This window comes from Strix uralensis, chromosome 6 (assembly GCF_047716275.1).
Source record: "Strix uralensis isolate ZFMK-TIS-50842 chromosome 6, bStrUra1, whole genome shotgun sequence".
NCBI classification, from domain to species: Eukaryota; Metazoa; Chordata; class Aves; order Strigiformes; family Strigidae; genus Strix; species Strix uralensis.
The window spans coordinates 10,330,155-10,346,516 of NC_133977.1; the positions used below are offsets into that span (position 1 = coordinate 10,330,155).

Genomic DNA, 16,362 nt, shown 5'->3' on the forward strand with positions numbered 1-16,362 from the left:
AAAAAGGGATTCAGTAGGAGCTAAACCTTACATATGATATAGTGCATTAGAGCAACCTCAAAGTAAATAAGAAACATCAAGCACAAAAATCCTTTTATAATGTACCTGCTACACTGCAACTTTAGCAACTTGTTTTCTGTAGGCTTTGTACTGTATTTAGAAGCATCACAAACAGCCAAAGTTTGACTATATAAAAATAGCTATACATTTGCATATGGGCTTTATCAACTAATTTAACTTGCACAGAAATTTGACAAATGTTTTACAAAGTGATGCCATTTTTATAAAAAACAAGCTATTTTTCTACCAATAACAAAAATTCTAAAATTCCTGTGATTTTTTTTTCCTACCTGTACAGGTTTCATTTTATTTATGCTTTATGAATCATTGCAACATAAAATCAGTCAAGAATGACTAAAAATATATACGCTTCACTGAAACTGGTGAAGAAAGGAGAAAATCTTACGCACTGACACTATTTTTTTACAAGACATGTTATCTCTGTTTAGCAATCTCAGACATATTTATTTAGAATCCATAAGGAGTGCATATGACTATTGCAAAGATCATACTATTAGTTATCAAATCTGAATATGTTTTCAAAAATGAAACATTCTTTTATAGTATTCCTCAAGAAAATTTCTTCCTCCAAAGAGCTTTTGACTTACAAAAACCCTATGTGTAGCTCTACAGGCAGCTAAAAGTCAACTGTGACATCTTGGGTCATGGCAAGTTCTCCTGAATTTAATAATAAGAGAGAGCATCTCAAAAAAGCAATCAATATCACATGTGTTCTCAATTGCTGAAGTTTTGAACTGTTATCAGGAATCCAGTTGATAACAGCATTATTTTTTACATACCAAATACTTATTTTAAAGATTTTTAATTACTCCCTGTGAAGTAACAATTGAAAATATTTTCTCTGCTTTTGATTTGATGCACTAAAAATAAATATGGCAAAAGCTGGTTAATTAATTATATACTTTGCATAGCATAAACTTCTGTTATTTGGCAGGATCATTAAGCTTACTTTCAGAAGTTACCACAGAGGGAAAACCCAACAGAAAGCTGAGTGGAATTTTTATCTGCCTGAAGACTGATGCATTCAGCATGGAGCATTCTGACACATATGATAACAATCATACTTTCCTTAAAAATGAATTTATAAAGTCTTGTATTTTTTTACCAGCAAAAGGTTTTCTGAAACAAATAGTAGAATTCAACTAAAAAAGCAGTGATTTAAATCATGTATTAGGTAAAAGTACACTTTTTTAAAGACAAGGATAGTAAGTTACTAAAGGAGATTGCTAGAGAAAGTTGACATTTTTGGGATCAAGGGAAATAAATCTCTTCCAGCAGTCGTCTACTTACAGCCAATCCTGCCTTAGGTGCACTTGTATTCTTTCTCCCAGCTCCTTCTTATATTTACTGTATGGTAATAACAACCAATTGACTATAAGCCAGTCAATCAACAGTTATAATGTTCTGGCTGTAGCAGAATCTGCTCAGAATAGCAGATGAAGTTCTAAACCAGAAGGGAAGGAAACAAGTTTCACAGATGTCAATTCTTGACATTAAATATTTTTAGTTACCTGTGATCCCCTGTTCATATCAAGGCCATACCAAATGGGCTTTAAGTCAGACGACCTGCTGGCCCACCATGTTTTACGTGGTATAGCAGAAGGGTTTGCAGAAATACAGGTCTCCCCAGTTTCCATGTTGCAGTATACTTTTATAGCATCTTCAACACATCCTTGGTTAGGATCAATCCAATATTCACCTACAAAGAACATAAAATGTGATTCCATTATATTATAAAGATTCTTGAAATGACTGGGGAGATATAAGCAGAAGTATGTCACAACAGTGCAAAACACAAGGCAAAACAGGCATGTGTGTCATGTATCAATCTGATGTGTGCTTTGATGTGTGCTTCAGGTATACAAGACACAAGCTGATCAGTATTTCAAATAGTTCAGAATTGGGGAATTCAGACTTGAAAGCTCTTTAAGGTTAAGACTGTTTGTTTAAATCCATTGCAAAGCTCCTGAACACTCCAAGTGCATAAAGAACACAGAGTGGCTAGAAGACAATTTTCTCTACATATGAGAAACTAATGGCAGTACCTCCTAATATTGATGTTGGAAGCAAACTTTCAGGAAACACGGCAAAAGCTGGCAAGTCCTGCCACAAGCTATCCCTACCTTCCAGTTTGTACTGATTTATCCGCTGATAATCCATATAAATTAGGGAAACGCTTAAATGGCATGTTAACACATTGCCACCTATGAACTGCCAGTATGGAGCAGCAGTAGAGAATTCTGGATGGAAAGCGCTCGCAGGTCATCAGCCCACAGGTAACATTTTGAGCTAACAGCAATTAAGCAAATATTCACAACTGGTGTACCAATCTATCTCTGTTGTCATATAAGTGGTACTCCATGGTGATAACACTTTTAGAAGTAACATTCCATGGAAGTCTAAAATATTTCAGATTTTAAAATACATCTGAATAGATACTGAATAAATAAGTATGGGATACATCAGAATATATACTTTATTGGCAAGAAGAAACAATTTTTTTGTGAGAAGTTTTCAAGATCCTAGTGTGAATGTCTATTTAGGCCGTCAAAATCTGTATTACATGTTTTTTTCCAGTGACCAAGTGTAAACTGGAAACAAGACAGCATCATATGGCACATATGGGAGACGGTGTGTTTATACGCACCACTCTTCTTGGATGGGTGGCATAGCTTCAGGTCATCACAAGTCCGTGCTGGGTGTTTCTTTGAACCATCGGGGCTGCGCATAGTCTCAATCTGGCTGCTCAGTGACTTCAGTGTGGCATGGACTCCTGGGTCTGTTTTATTATGGTCATCTCTAGCTGCTTCATCTTCAGTAAACTCTGGTAGTGGATCTGCCATAGCATCATCATAGTGTCCCATAATGTCACCAATGGCAGCAGTGAGATGGCCTGGAGGTCCTGGAGGGCCAGGAGGGCCAGGATCACCTGGTGGACCCTAAGGTTTAAAAACAAAAAGGCAACAGCGGGACAGCAGAGTAAATACTATGCAAAATAATAGCAAAGCCAGCCACTAAAAAGCAAAACTTCAGGGCCAGTCACCCTAATGCACAGGGAATATTCAGATCATAAATATAAACAATTTACATTTCCAGGAACAGGGGTAAGATCAGAACCACATGACAGGTATTCTCTCTGCTTCATGCCCTCTCTGCCTGTATTAATACCTTGCTCAATGTTTTCTTACTCCTGATTTCAGGTTTAACAGCTGGAGAAAGTCACCAAAAATGGCCACCTCATTCAATTTTTTTAAGCCATCTGTCCCTCCCTTGTTCAAATCCCTCCCTAATAACTTTATTTCTTAAAATTCCCAAGAGCTGTAAGTGATTTTTAAAGCAATACAAAATTCCCACTTACCCTGAGTTGCCTCAGGCACATTTTCAATTAGTAAAGCCTGGATGGCAAATTTGGCACTAGAAACATCTTTATGTTTATCCTGCACAGTGCTGAGCTTTCTGCCCACAGGTACGTGAGACAGAATCCACATCATCCTCACTTGGCAGAGCAAGGACGTTTTCCTCAATGACAGGTTGTGAGGTCCTTGTCAACCTGAATTGTGATACTTGGGGAGGTAACCGAGTCTTGAGATAGAATGTATCTGTTAATAAATATATCTCCACCTGCAGGGTCTGCCAGCTCTTCTTTGGCAGCAGAAAGTCTGTAACATACCTTCACTGTAAGCTTGATGCTCTGGTACGTCAGATGGTATATCAGAACATGGCATCTCCTTTGAGAATAATTACTTTAGAACTCACAACCAGTGCTCCAAATGTTTACTACAGAGCATACATCCAAACTAATACGTGCTCCATCTGACAAATGAAATCTTAACTTTTGTTTCTTGCTCTGTGGTTCCAATTTATAGTTGCAGCAAGCCACCATGGAAAGCAAAACTAAAGTTACTGGTATGCAGTATTTCTTTTACTGGTTTATTACACAGATGAACGATATGGATACACATTATATTCTTATGCTCTACTACAGACTATTCATTCAAGCCTTGGTGCCTCAGCAGAAGTGGAGATATTGATAATTGGCAGAAATTCAAATGAAATAGAATGAATATTAGCACACAGTAAACATCATGTCTTACAAGACAAAAAAATAGCAGAAACTGCCTTCTCTGTCTTGCTCATTACTTTATTCCACCTTTCTCGCTTCTTCCCCAAAATAAGCAGTCTTTTAATTCTTCACATGATCATCCAGATCACCCTTTTCTCAAATCCCTCTAATTTTCTAACTTATCTTCCTGGGGATAGCATAACTTCCATTTTATGACTTAGGGTATCGCGAATTGGTACATCTGGAATATGCCTGGGGGGTTTAGCAAAGGTTAGGACTTTTTCCAAAACGGTCAAACTATTTTTCATTAGTTGCGAATCAGCTCATGGTTGATGTCTGTAAACCTCAGATCAGGATGAAGGTCACCTGAGACGAGTGTTAGAGTTTCAGCTGTTCATTTGGATTTCCTTAACGCAAGGCATGATGGAGTATGCTGCTGGCAATCAGTAACATGGCTATTCTAATTCAGTACCACCTTTGTGGGACTACTGACTTTGAGCTACTGCTGGTTCTGAGGTTTTAGGACCCAACTTGCCAAACAGCCATGTTGAACTGCATATCCAGCAGGATCCAGTGAGCTAACTACAGAAGTAGTCCCAGGTTGGCCTAAGGAGAGTATAGGTGGATAAGACTGGGATGGTCAGAGGTCCAGAAGATGAAAATGAGTAAGAAATGAGCCCTTTTAATACACAGTTACCCTGGCTATTTGTTGGAGAAACTGTATCAAATGTTACCATTTGTCTTGAGTTCATGGATGTTTAGAAAGTGATGCAACGCACTGTAAAAAATCTCATTATTTGAAGATAACCTTTTCCCTCCATATTCCCATCAACTTACCTCAGGTCCGGCTTCTCCTACACTCCCCCTAACACCAGGAGGCCCAATTGGCCCAAGTGGACCAGGACTTCCATCTTTGCCAGAAGGACCAACTGGACCTGGAGGACCCTAGAAAATATAAGAGAAAGAAGAAATGTATTTTAGCATTTAATAACAAAGCTATACCGAACAGCCCTTCACAAACAGTATCTTTTTAGGAAGCAATCTAATTATTTGTGTCTATTACCAAACTTTTAAGAATCACCCTTTCTCTTCTATTCTAAAAGTAAGAAAGCAACTTCAATGCTGTTCTTCTGAAGTCAATCACCTCAGCCAATAGACTTTGGATCAGCTGTATGGTTTTTTCCTAAACCATTTAAGTGGGTTTAGTTCCAGGTGCTACACACACTGCAGTAGCTGCTGTACACCTGCATGTATACAGACTCAGAGATGTATTGTCACTTGGGAACATCCAAGGGAGTCATGTTTCTCCTTTACTTTTGGGGGAATGACATGGGGGTATGAAAGGCAGAGTAGCAGTTAGCAAAGCTGCCACATATATGGCTTTGCATCAGCTGCAGCAAAACTGTAAAAAAGAGACTGTAGCCCTGTAGTTACTCTGAACTGACCTTTTTATCCAGCCATAAACTACACTTATGTCAAAACTTCACTATATTGAACAATGCAGTGCCTCTCAGCAAAAGACAGTAGGATAATCACTACTTGATACCGAAGTCAATAAAAGCCGGTGAAATAGAAGCGAAGCAGAAATAAAAATCTGATTGTGGAAAAAAGCAAGCAAGAAAAACCTTAAACCTGAAATATTATACTCACCCGAGGACCAAATGGGCCTGGAATGCCAGGACTGCCCTGTTCACCAATAGGACCCTAAACAGAAGAAATGATCGTATCATTCTGACATTTAAATTATATTAATTTAGTTTTAAAGAATTAGTGTGTGATATACACAATTCTGTATGAGTAGGATTATAATATACATGAACAACAGGTACTACTTTTCCCTCTTACAATTTGTTTTCATTCTATTGCTCTTTTGTCGCAAAGAGTAAAAACTGTAATCACAATTTAGATTAATAGAATTTACTGCCACTTGTCTACATATAAAGTAGTTTCTGCCGAAAAGCCTTGCTTTCATTACAATTAGAATCAGATTGGCTTACAGAAGTAAGTGCTGACAGTGCTATTATGAAGTGGCAAGATGCTTTGGGTGTTGAGGTTTTTTTTTATTGACTCTTTTCCTGCATGTGGAAACTTCCAGCTCTTGCATAGGATCAGTGAACAAATGTAGAAAACTTAAGTTTTCCACAGCATTTCCATTCAATTGTCACTGAAATCATGAAGTTCTTGCAAACATTAGCAAGAGATACTATCACAGTCCTCATGGGATTTTGCTTCCTTGATTGTAAAGCGTTCAAACACTGGCAAAAAGCATTTCACACTCTAATGTGTTTATGTGAAACTATTAACTTTTGTTATCATCTCATGCTGACAGGTCATAGACTGTCAGCGATCAGTCACTGCAGGACTGGCACAAATGGAGCAAGAGCAGGAGAACACATATCTTGCAAAGTGTAGGTTCACCTCATCATGCAACAGTACTGTAAAATTGCTTTAAAAATACTAGGAAGTACACACAGGCAAGCCACTCAAACACCTTGTGGGAAAAAAATAACTGATGTTTGCTTTTTTTTCCCATTTTAAATAACTACGTTCCCAATACACTATTTAACTATCAAGGAAATAAAATCATAGTAAAACCAGAACAACTTACAGGAGGACCAGGAAGACCTTGAAGCCCAGTGAAACCCCTGTGTCCCTTCTGGCCCCTATCGCCTCGATCTCCATTGTCACCTTTGTCACCACGAGGTCCTTGGGGACCCTGTAAATATCAGTGATGAAATGTAAAATTCTGAACTGAAAAAAAAAAAAAACCCTGAACCTCAAAAACCCCTCATTTGCTTTTAGATACTGCATTCAGACCTCCTTCACTTCTAAAGCTAGAAAGAAGGTGATCATGAGGCAGTTCCAAAAGTCTTAATTTTTTACCAAAGAGTAAGTAAGTAATTACAGAAAACTATGTTGTGCTTAATTATAGTTGTGGTAAATTTAGTCTATTTAGCTTCATAATACAGTCAAAAAAACCCTCTAATAATGATATTAAATAATTTACATAACACAATTTTTCAGATTAAGAAATTTCTTTGCCTTACTGCATATGGCAAATTATTTTCATAGATGAGATTGAAATATTGCGGATCTCTCATAGATTTATAATGATAAAACGTAGTTTCAATATGAAATCCTGCATGTTGCACCTTTACTTCTCACAGCTTCTTTCACCTTCACTATGATTCAAGTACAACTGAAGTTACATTCCCTAACTACAGACAACGTCAGGCTCCCCAGTAACAAACAGCTTGGTTCTATTACCATCATAATTTCATTCTTGGAATTTTTGATAGTTTCAAACTTTTCATTCTGCCTCAAGAATCATTGGAAAATATGGCTTCTGCTTTCAATTCTGTATTTCTCAGCCCAAACTGCATGCTAAATTTCTCAACGCTAGATTCCAAATAGTTTATCAATGGCATCATTATCACTAATTACTCAATAAACTTCCTGTCTCTCACATGACATCTGCTTAGGGACAGGACAACATTCTTTTGAATTTCCCAAGTTTGCAATTAATTTTTTGTTTCAAGCTTGGATTGTAAAAGAGTTATGTAACACAAAAAGATGGCTTTTGTTTGTTTTTCCATTTGGACTGAAGTCAGAATCAGAAGTCAGAAGAGTTGAATTAAGGCAGTTTCATGGGAACAGGTGATTTGGTTATACTGCTGGCATTTTTATGTAAAAATCTGCCTTTTTGTTCAGCATTCATTTCTTTACCCCTTAGTTGAATTGTCAGACTCCAGCCATTTGCTAACTTATGTCCTACCAACATCCCGACAGCAACACACTCCAAATAAAGAGGCTTCCAAAGCATTTGTTATTTCTCTGCAAAGTATTTTTAAAGAAAGTGTAGAAATACTAGTGTATTCAAACAGACTTGTAGAGCTTTGTACAACTTTGCAGCTCAGAAGGCTACCTGCATCCACTTGCAGTCAGAACACTAAAAGTTGAAAGCCCTGTTCAGCACTCTAATTTGGGCTCAGCTTCTCAATCACTGTAAAAAGTATCTCAGATAAAACCACAGTGACCATGGAGAGAACTTACCGCTAAACCTCTTTTTCCTGCACGACCTGGTGGACCCATTGGACCTCGAGAACCCTACAAAGATTGCATACAAAACATGTGAAGCAATGCACAAAAGTGTGCACAATAGTTTTTGGATAAATGAAGTATTAATGAAAAAAAAAAAGAAGTCTCACTTACAGTTTCACCTCTTTGACCTGCATCTCCTGGTGGGCCAACAGGACCTGGAGTTCCTGGACCCCCTGGGGAACCTGGTAAGCCTGCAGGGCCAGGTTCACCACGATCACCCTGCAAAACATAATTTCAACATTATTTGTCTAAAGAGGACGGGATTAAACCAAAGCAACAGGACTCTAGTGTTGCTAATCTATTTTCTAGCAGTTACAATCTACAAAGATATTCCTTCTGTAAGAACTCAAGTCTGAGTTTGTAGAGGCAAGTGTCCTTAGCCTTTAGCCAAGTTTCCTCCACTTTGAAAGGTACTACTTATTCAAAGCTGTGATACACTTTCAGAACAAGTTTGCCATTCAAGTTAACTGAGTGAAGAGAAAATCTACAATAAGTCAATAATAACATGGAGATTTCCAGAAGTGACTAAGAAAACAATATATTCTTACACGTTCTCCGACAGCTCCATCTCGTCCAGGAGTACCGTCATTACCAGCAGGTCCCTAGAGTTATGGGATAAAAATAGGGCTATTGATTAGTTCTATAATCTTGCATTTCTATGAGAAGAACTAGAAAGTTGTTCTCCACCTCTAACTTCAAGTCAAGGAGAATAACCACTAGACTGTCTTTTTTTTGGCATGTTACAAGGCACTAATACTTACTTCTGGACCAGCTTCACCTACAGGTCCAGTGGCACCTGACTGGCCAATAGGTCCTGGGGGACCTTTATCACCAGGTGGCCCTGTGGGACCTTGTTTTCCTGGTGTACCCTAAAAAAGATGAGAAATATCATATCAAAATTTTAATCACAAAGCAAAGAAAGCACAAAAAAACTGCTGCCTGCAAAACACTATTCATTAATCCAGTCTGAAGTACCATCCACATCTGTAACTCCAAAATGGATAATTAAGGAAAGTGTTCTGATAGATTTTGAATATATATTTAATATACTTTGTATTTTTAAGCAGTTTAATTGCTCTTGAATAGACGTTTATTGACTAGAAGCTGCACTTGAAATTAGTCTATCTAGTAGCAACTTGAAGCACACACTCCCTTGATGTATTAATGTCTGATGGCGTTATCTGCAATAGGTAAGGTCTTTTCTGACTCTGGAAAAATGTAATGCAGTTTGAAATAAGTAACGTGATTTTTTTTTTTTTTTTTGTCTGTCACAACAACAACAACTCTTGTTAGCCTGGAATAATTTCTGGCCAACTTTAACTATAAATTGAATTTATGGATCCAGTGGTAATGGGAGATCCTCCATACCATCCCTTTTATTAATATTCTATATAATTACTTGCTCTCCTGGATCATTAGGCTTTCCAATAAATATCTATAAATCCTACAAGAAAGCAAAGAGAGCACAAATGGCAATTTTGAAGACTGTAGTTCACAATTTATAAAATAGCAGTTACAGAGTATTTACTCATATTCAAGTGACCTTTGGGCACCTAAATGAAGAGTCAGGGGTTGGTTTTTTTCAAGGATTTAGTTTTAAGTCAATTAGGAACATTTTAGCCAGAAGTCTTAACGCTATTACCTCCTTTCTCTTAATTCAGGTTCAGATCTTCCATTATGGCAGAAACAAAATCTTCCACCTCATGCATTCGCATGAAACTTATTTACTATTCTCTCTGTATTTTCTCCTGCAATTGGAGTTTTCCAACTTTCTCCTTGAGCTATGGGGCACTATAATCCCACAAAAATGATGAGAAAGCCCAAGGCTGGTGGTATATTGACTTAATTGTTACTTACCGCAGGACCCGGCAGCCCTGGCATGCCTCTTTCCCCTCGCTGTCCTGGCATACCAACAATACCTCTTTGACCAGTAGTTCCTGCTGGACCAGGGGGGCCATCTGGGCCCTGAAATCCACAAAGGATAAAACCAACGTTACGATAATTTCAGTAGCAATAAGTATTAGTAACAATGAGACCAAGCCTAGAGCTGGTCTGGGGAGAATTAATAACATCAACCAGGACGTACTGGCTGCCCGTCTTCTCCTGCGTCACCCTTGTCTCCAGGACCACCAGGAGGACCAGCTGGCCCTCGATCTCCCACACGGCCATGAGAACCAGGATCACCACGAAGACCTGGGGGACCTTCTTTCCCTGGCTCACCAATAGGCCCAGCAGGCCCTGGAGCTCCCTAAGAAGATTAAAACACTTTGTTACATTGGACCCTTTTCTGATCAGGACAACTAAATTCTAAGGACTGTGTTTCAACTAACTATAAATATGCATACTCTAAGGAAGGCCCAAAGTGAATAAGCTAAGAGCTATTATAATCTAATTTATGATCAAATAAGTGAGATGAAATAAACATCTCATCAAACGATGTCCAAGCTTCACCCCCTGTTCCCAAATTTGCAATTTCAAACTCCCTCCTTTAAATGACACTTTTTTTTGTTTCTCTTTTTTTCTTTTTTTTAATCTCAGGTGTACAACTACTGCTAGAAAACTCAGTCTTGTCCATTCTTTCCAGTATTGTCAAGCTAAAGTCCGTATTCAAACTTTTCATTCACGTGGTACAATTTAGTGTTTCACGGACATTCGTTCATTCCTCAAATACTTTTAAAAACTTCATATTTTTATTATGTTTTACATAAACTTCACCTTTTGATAAACTCACAATGACTGCAAGTTATTTTTCTCATCAAAACATTAAAAGGCATATGAAGAGAGTGTCACAGTTCTCTGTGTGGTGTTGAATCCTCACTGTTGATTCACAGCTAATTATTTAGTTTTCTTAATGTTTCTGAAAATGTTTAGATATGATTTTGTGGTTTGGTTTTGGGTTTTAGTTTATTTTAATGGATCTAATGAGTAACTCCACTGATGAGATAACCCAGCAGAGGCTTCTTCCTTTTCCAAAAACTCTCCTAACTTCAGTCACCATTGAAGAGACAAAAAAGTAAAAAGTACAGGAAGATATACGTTGTTGTTTTGTTCTGGTAAGCAATTAAGTCATTAGAACAGCTTAAACAGTTCAAAGCCTCCCTTAACTCAGTGAAAAGTCTTGCCCTAATTCTGACACACTGACACTGGATCAAGCCCAAGACTAATGAGTTTTATTTAATGAAGTCAGATGTAAGCATGCAGCCACAGAAGTCAGTGCTGACAAGCTGTTCTCTTGATAACACCAGGCCATGAACACTGCTTCATCTTCCTGTTTTATTTAGTCTTCAGGTTTTCAATGACCAGTTTATAAACGACACCTATTAGGAATATGACAATTGACTTACAGTAGGTCCTGGAGGCCCAACTCGTCCAGCAGATCCTGGGAATCCAGTAGCACCCTAAAAAATATTTTCATGCCAACTTTATTGAAAGAAATACAGTGCTGGTTACCTCAAATATTCTCACCTGAATTAGTGAGCAAATGTTATAATGACAGACTGAAAAAGAAGCTGAGATGAGGAACAATACACACATTACATAAAATTTCAGTATTAGATTATCTGCAGTCAGGTCACCAAAAATAAAATCTACTTACAGGTGGACCCTGAGTTCCTCTACCACCTTTCAGACCAGGAACACCTGAAGGGCCCTAAGAAGAAAGAAGAAAGAGAGGGGTCATAGTGAACATCCAGGATGTTTTAAATAAGCAAGATCAGCCTATGCCACTGGTTCTCTGGCAATGTTATTTATACTTACTGGTGGACCAGGAGACCCAGCAAGACCCTGTGGTCCTGGGGATCCAGCATCTCCTTTCTGTCCAGGTTCTCCAGGTTCACCTTTCACACCTGGCTGACCATCAGGGCCCTACAAGAAATAATATTTAGAAGAGGCATCAGGTCAGAGAATACCAAACCTTTCCAACCTAACAAAGTAATTTTGTAGGGAATTTCTAGATGGCAAAAAAATATCAGGAGAAAAAATCAGTCCAGAAAACAGTGCATTTGCTCAATGGTTCAATTCAAGAGAACTGTAACAGTTCAGCACAGTCTTTAGAAGACCCCAGATGGGATTTTCTGAAGTCTATGAAGTCAGAATTTCCATTTAAAGTATTTTCTTATTTAACTCACATTTTTCTTTCCATTAGATTTTCTATTTTTCTCAGCAGCTATTATATACCTAAAAGCAAAAGGGACTAAACATTGTCTTTTCCAGTTGGGTTTTTTTTTTCCCCACTGTCCTGGTTTAACCAGGATAGGGTTAAGTTTCCCCAGCAGTGGGGGGGGAGCTCTAGCCGGGTTATTCAGATACCATGCGGACGTCACATCCTAGCAGGTCACATTTTTTCCTGGCGCAGAGCGCGGTACACTCGTGGTTTTGTACATCGTGCTTCAAACTGCTGTATTTGGTAGCTATTTTGCTCTGTTCATTGCTATCACTATTACTGTTATTGTTATTGTTGTTGTTTGTTGTGTTGCTATTGCACCGTTGTATTAAACCTTTCCTTATTTCAGTCTTGGGGCTTTGTATTTCACTCCCTTTGTGGGGGAGGGGCAGCGGCCGCGTGGTCTCAGACCCCGGCGGGGGCTAAACCATCACACCCACGAATGCAAGCAGGTGCCTGACTCTTTGTGAGAGGTCTGAAACACAATATTTAGACTGTGGGAAAGTTTGGGGTATTCACTGGAAAAGTCACAAACCTTCCATTTGGACCATCAATTCATCCCAGCCTTCACTACTCATTGAGCAAATCTTTGCTACCTTCAGTAGATGACACTTTGTAACTTGCCTCATTTTAATTTCAAAGGAGCAACATAGCACATTCATGAAAATATGAAAGCTGGTGAACAATTATATAATCTTATCAACAAAACCACTTCTCAAGTGTCTGGGGTATTTACTGGCCCTTTTCTTTACTTGATACACTGATGGGAAAAAGAAACAGCTCTTTTTGCAACAAAAATGTGACTCACATTCCCAGAACACTGCAGTATTATTCATAATGAAGGAAACTAAGTATGTCAAAGCATGACTGAAGGAAACTCATTAGTGTTACAAAACACATACCGGAGGACCAGCAAAACCAACAGCGCCAGTTGGGCCATTTTCTCCTCGGGAACCCTGATCAAAAAATTTAGAATAAATGTATTTAACATGAAAGTCTTTCTATATACAGTATAACTTGCAGTTAAATATACAAGAAAGGATGTTAACTATTTACTGTCATAAGTGTGATTATACTTTTGCTCTAGTAATCAGAATCAAATGATCTTTTAAATCACAAAATAGACAGTTAACTATGATGTTAATATCTGCCCTATGTTCAAGACTATATGTAAACTTTCAGAATTTAGAGACAGAAGGCATGTGCAAGCACTAAAACCACAGTAGGAGAAATTCTGCTCACAACCACTTCCAGTCATGGCAGGATTAGCTGCAGCGCACACAGTTTATGCAACCCACCATTCCAATCGGATCAATGTGGAAAAAAAATAATAGTTCAAAGATGTATTCTTCTACAAGGTCAGAATGGGCTATGAGCTGCTTCAACTGAACTTTCCACACAAAGTTTGTTTGCAAAAGAAGAAGCTGAAGGCTGCCAAGCGCCAGCACTCCCCAGAGGGGTGGAAGCTATTCCAATTTACACTGGAAATGAGGCTGTTCTGATTTATGACAGAGACATTATCAATTCCAAGCAGTATGAAGAATCTAAAAGGGCTGAGCCTCTAACTCCCTAATCAAAGTCAATCCTTAAAATCACAAATAGACCGAAGATGACAAGACTTAGCGTAATTAGATAAAAACTAAGATATACTTCTGTGCTTTGTCTATCTAAATATTTGTAAGTGTACAGTAGTATCTGGTATGGGCATACTTTTAAAAAGATTTAAACAATTACAAGTAGTGACATACTTTCAGGAGTGAGGTAAATGAGGGTAACTCTAAGTAAAGTGCTCTAAAACAAATATAGGACAGAGGAACAAAATCTGCCAATAGTTTTGCAAGTGCACAGCATCAAGACAGAACACCAGATTTTGTCTACAAAGAAAGGGGAAGAAAAAGAGGAAAATATATCTGCAAATGAGACAAAACCTGGAGTTTGGATCATTGTTAGATATTGTTAACTTCTGCTAGGCTAAAGACAAACATGTTTACTCACAGGGTTTCCACGGGAGCCAGGAGGACCAACTAGACCTCGAGGACCTGGTTCACCCTTAAAATAAAATTAAAGGTTACTTCCCAAGTAATTTATTAGACAAGTAGTAAAAGTGCCAATAAAATACTGTAATATTAACAAACTTCAGAACATAATGGCATAAAAATCTGTTTACCTTTTCACCAGTGGGACCTGCTGGACCCATTGGGCCTATTGGACCAGGGAGACCCTTTTGAAGAAATTAAGATAAAATGAAGTTAAAAAAGTGATGCTTCAAAACTGATAGTTTAAAACTTCTCAGATGTTACTATTTCCATATGCTTTTTCATTCCTTTAAATTTTTTTCCTTTATCTCTGAAATCTTGTTGGGTCTTTTTAAACAAAAATTTACTTGCATTTCCTCTCCCAGTGACCAAAATCCCACATCTCAAAAGCCCTGCTTTCATTCATTCTCTCTTTCTTTACTAACTTCATAATCTACTTTATGCAGTGTTTATGAATAAGGACAATGATAAAAAAAGTCCTGGCTTTATTTTGCTCTCTCAGGAAGAAATTATGTCCTTTTTTTCCCACTTGCACAGAAGCTCTCTATTTGTTTTATGATAGCATTTCATTGCTTAAATTCATTTGAATGTGTCCATCATTACTTTTGAAGATTAATTTCTATATTGAAAACTCCTCATAAGTGTCGTTTTTCTCTTCATAGGGCAGTTAGGCAAATGGGTTCCAATCTCTCCGTTCAAACCCATCAACTGCAAGTAACGATCTTGCAGACCTATTCATATTACCTTCTTGAATATTTAGATATCCCAATTATGATTCTCTTTCACTAGAAGCAGAGTACCACAAACTTGCACCAAGTTTCTCTCAAACAAAATTTCCTTTCACTCAAAAATCTGCACTGTAACTTAGTTCAAACTAAAGAGAAATAAAGAAAAAAGTCAGCATTAACAAAGAATACTGCATCACCATCAATATTCTAGTGATCAGTAGCAGAAATATCTGCAGACACCTAGTTTTAGAAGAGGGATGTACATTGAGTTCACTATTACTTTATCTGTTCATTAGTTACTGTAAACTATGTTGCTTTACAATGACTAAGAACTGTTCTGTATCTTTGGATACTATCTGACTTATAAAGAAATTCCAGCTCATAGCTGCTAGCTGTGAGTTAGTGCTTCTGTATGCTAGGGTTTCTCTAAAAACCTTCTCTTCATTAACTAGAAATTTAGTCCAGTCAGAATCCTCCTCTTTCCTATGTATATCAGATTTCCAAACGCCTAGCAGTTAGTACTCCAACTGGTTTGCAATACCCAAAAATCTCAGATAGACACGATTTATGTAAAACCTAACTCCAACAGCTTCTGGGAAGAAAATATAGTCAGTGCATATACAAAAAACCCAGTATATTTGGGATTATTGGACAGTTGATCTATGCAGAAGTGTGCATGCAACACATCTTGAACATATTGGATTTACTTCATGTGAGCAGACCAGCCATGTTATTTATGCACAGGAGGTTCAAAGCTCTCCACAAGGGTCAGTGACTTACTGCCCATATGGGGCTCAGTACATTTAGAGTAATTTTTGCCTGTGAAACTCAGGACAGACAGTGGGCAACTCAGTCCAAACAAGAAGCATCTGCCTCATTCCAAGAGTCAGAACTGGTGGGTTTTCTTTTTGGCTATTGTTCTCTGCCTGTTCCTTTTTTCATATTTTTACTATAGTCAGCTTAGCTGAATCCCAAATGAACACACTACTTCTGGGAATCCTTTCCATTGACATCTTAAGTTCCATTATTGATTATACAAAACATGGACTTGGAACACAGACATCCCAAAACATTGTGTACAGCAGTCTTGAAAAACTTGAAGACCAAATTTGGATGGTAGGGGGAATGAGAATGACTGTCAAGGTGAGTAGTGTTTAACTCTATGAGCTGAGTATCTCTAGCACAATAAAC

At 37.9% G+C, this 16,362-nt stretch overlaps 1 protein-coding gene across 2 annotated transcripts in view; it reads right to left on the reverse strand.

Moving 5' to 3' along the window:
* Positions 1–16,362, reverse strand: part of COL5A2 (collagen type V alpha 2 chain) — a 113,060-nt gene that overhangs the window by 3,143 nt on the left and 93,555 nt on the right. For both annotated transcript variants that reach the window (XM_074872682.1, XM_074872683.1), the window contains exons 36-52: positions 14,575–14,628; positions 14,403–14,456; positions 13,310–13,363; positions 12,002–12,109; positions 11,841–11,894; positions 11,590–11,643; positions 10,332–10,493; positions 10,103–10,210; positions 9,007–9,114; positions 8,794–8,847; positions 8,357–8,464; positions 8,198–8,251; positions 6,753–6,860; positions 5,795–5,848; positions 4,982–5,089; positions 2,729–3,020; positions 1,593–1,780 (exon numbers count right to left, since the gene is read on the reverse strand). In XM_074872682.1, coding sequence (XP_074728783.1) covers positions 1,593–1,780; positions 2,729–3,020; positions 4,982–5,089; positions 5,795–5,848; positions 6,753–6,860; positions 8,198–8,251; positions 8,357–8,464; positions 8,794–8,847; positions 9,007–9,114; positions 10,103–10,210; positions 10,332–10,493; positions 11,590–11,643; positions 11,841–11,894; positions 12,002–12,109; positions 13,310–13,363; positions 14,403–14,456; positions 14,575–14,628 — 1,722 coding nt within the window. The remainder of the gene's footprint in view (positions 1–1,592; positions 1,781–2,728; positions 3,021–4,981; positions 5,090–5,794; positions 5,849–6,752; positions 6,861–8,197; positions 8,252–8,356; positions 8,465–8,793; positions 8,848–9,006; positions 9,115–10,102; positions 10,211–10,331; positions 10,494–11,589; positions 11,644–11,840; positions 11,895–12,001; positions 12,110–13,309; positions 13,364–14,402; positions 14,457–14,574; positions 14,629–16,362) is intronic.